The 977-nt window shown below is 57.6% G+C and overlaps 1 protein-coding gene across 1 annotated transcript in view; it reads right to left on the reverse strand.

Moving 5' to 3' along the window:
• Positions 1–537, reverse strand: part of KCNV2 (potassium channel, voltage gated modifier subfamily V, member 2) — a 12,789-nt gene extending 12,252 nt beyond the window's left edge. Inside the window, exon 1 of the mRNA XM_014546317.1 lies at positions 5–537. Within this exon, the coding sequence (XP_014401803.1) occupies positions 5–354 (350 nt within the window). The 5' untranslated portion in view covers positions 355–537. The remainder of the gene's footprint in view (positions 1–4) is intronic.
• Between the last annotated feature and the right edge of the window lie 440 nt (positions 538–977).

Genomic DNA, 977 nt, shown 5'->3' on the forward strand with positions numbered 1-977 from the left:
CAGCTGCGCGCAGTCCAGGTGGTAGCTCTGGCCGCCCACGTTCACGTTCAGCGTGGAGCCCTCGGTGCGGCCTTCTGTCTGGGTGGCCTCCTCTGGCTGCTGGTCTTCCTCGGCCACGTCGGCCAAGTTGTCTTTCCACTGCTCCTCCTCCTCCCCGTCCTCGTCCTCCTCGATGTAGTAGTTATAGTTGCCCTCCGTCCACGGTGGGATGCTGGCCTGGGAGCCGGAACGCGCCGCCAGGGAGCAGATGCTCCCGCGGGGTTGGCTGTTCCCTGAAGTGGGTGCATCGGTACCCTCCGCGGTATTCCAGGGCCGGTAGCTCCAAGACCGCCTCCTCTCACTGTTTTTCAGCATGGCTGTGGGAAGCGGGTCCCTGGCCTTTCCGTCCTGGCTGTGGTAGGGTCCCCAGCTTGCTCACTGCCACGAGGCCGATGGATCGTATGCCCTACACTTCGGACCACAGACCAGGGTCCCAGACACTGCCCTCCGGCACTGGGCAGCGCGGCCCAGGCTGCTGGGTCTGAACACATAGGCAGACGGCTGTTGATTGCTCTAATCTTGCTGAGAAGGGAGAAGCAAGTCTTAGAAGGGATTTGGATCCTCTTAGTCTGTTTCCTCCCCGTCTCCCTCCACTCTGTGACGTGGGGGATGATTATGTGGTCTTAAATCTGTAGATGACCAGAAAGTGGCAGAGATGATTGCTGATGAAAATGTGGGCCACCCGTTAGGCCTTCCCTTAGGGAGTGCTGGGTGTACCTATGCTGAGATGAAACCAGCTGAATTAGCTATAGAACAAAGCTCAGTTTCTGTTTTGAACTCTTTGTCTCTGTCTCTTTCTTACCCTCCCTCCTCTTGAAGGTAGAACCCCAGGACTGGTGGGTAGATGTTCTTGGGGCCTTGCAGCCCTGCTCGCTGCTGTATTAGGCCATATGTGACGCTGGCCTAGACTTCCTTCCAAGAAAAAGGTCTCCATCACT

Source organism: Myotis brandtii, unplaced genomic scaffold (genome assembly GCF_000412655.1).
Source record: "Myotis brandtii unplaced genomic scaffold, ASM41265v1 scaffold44, whole genome shotgun sequence".
Taxonomy (NCBI): Eukaryota; Metazoa; Chordata; class Mammalia; order Chiroptera; family Vespertilionidae; genus Myotis; species Myotis brandtii.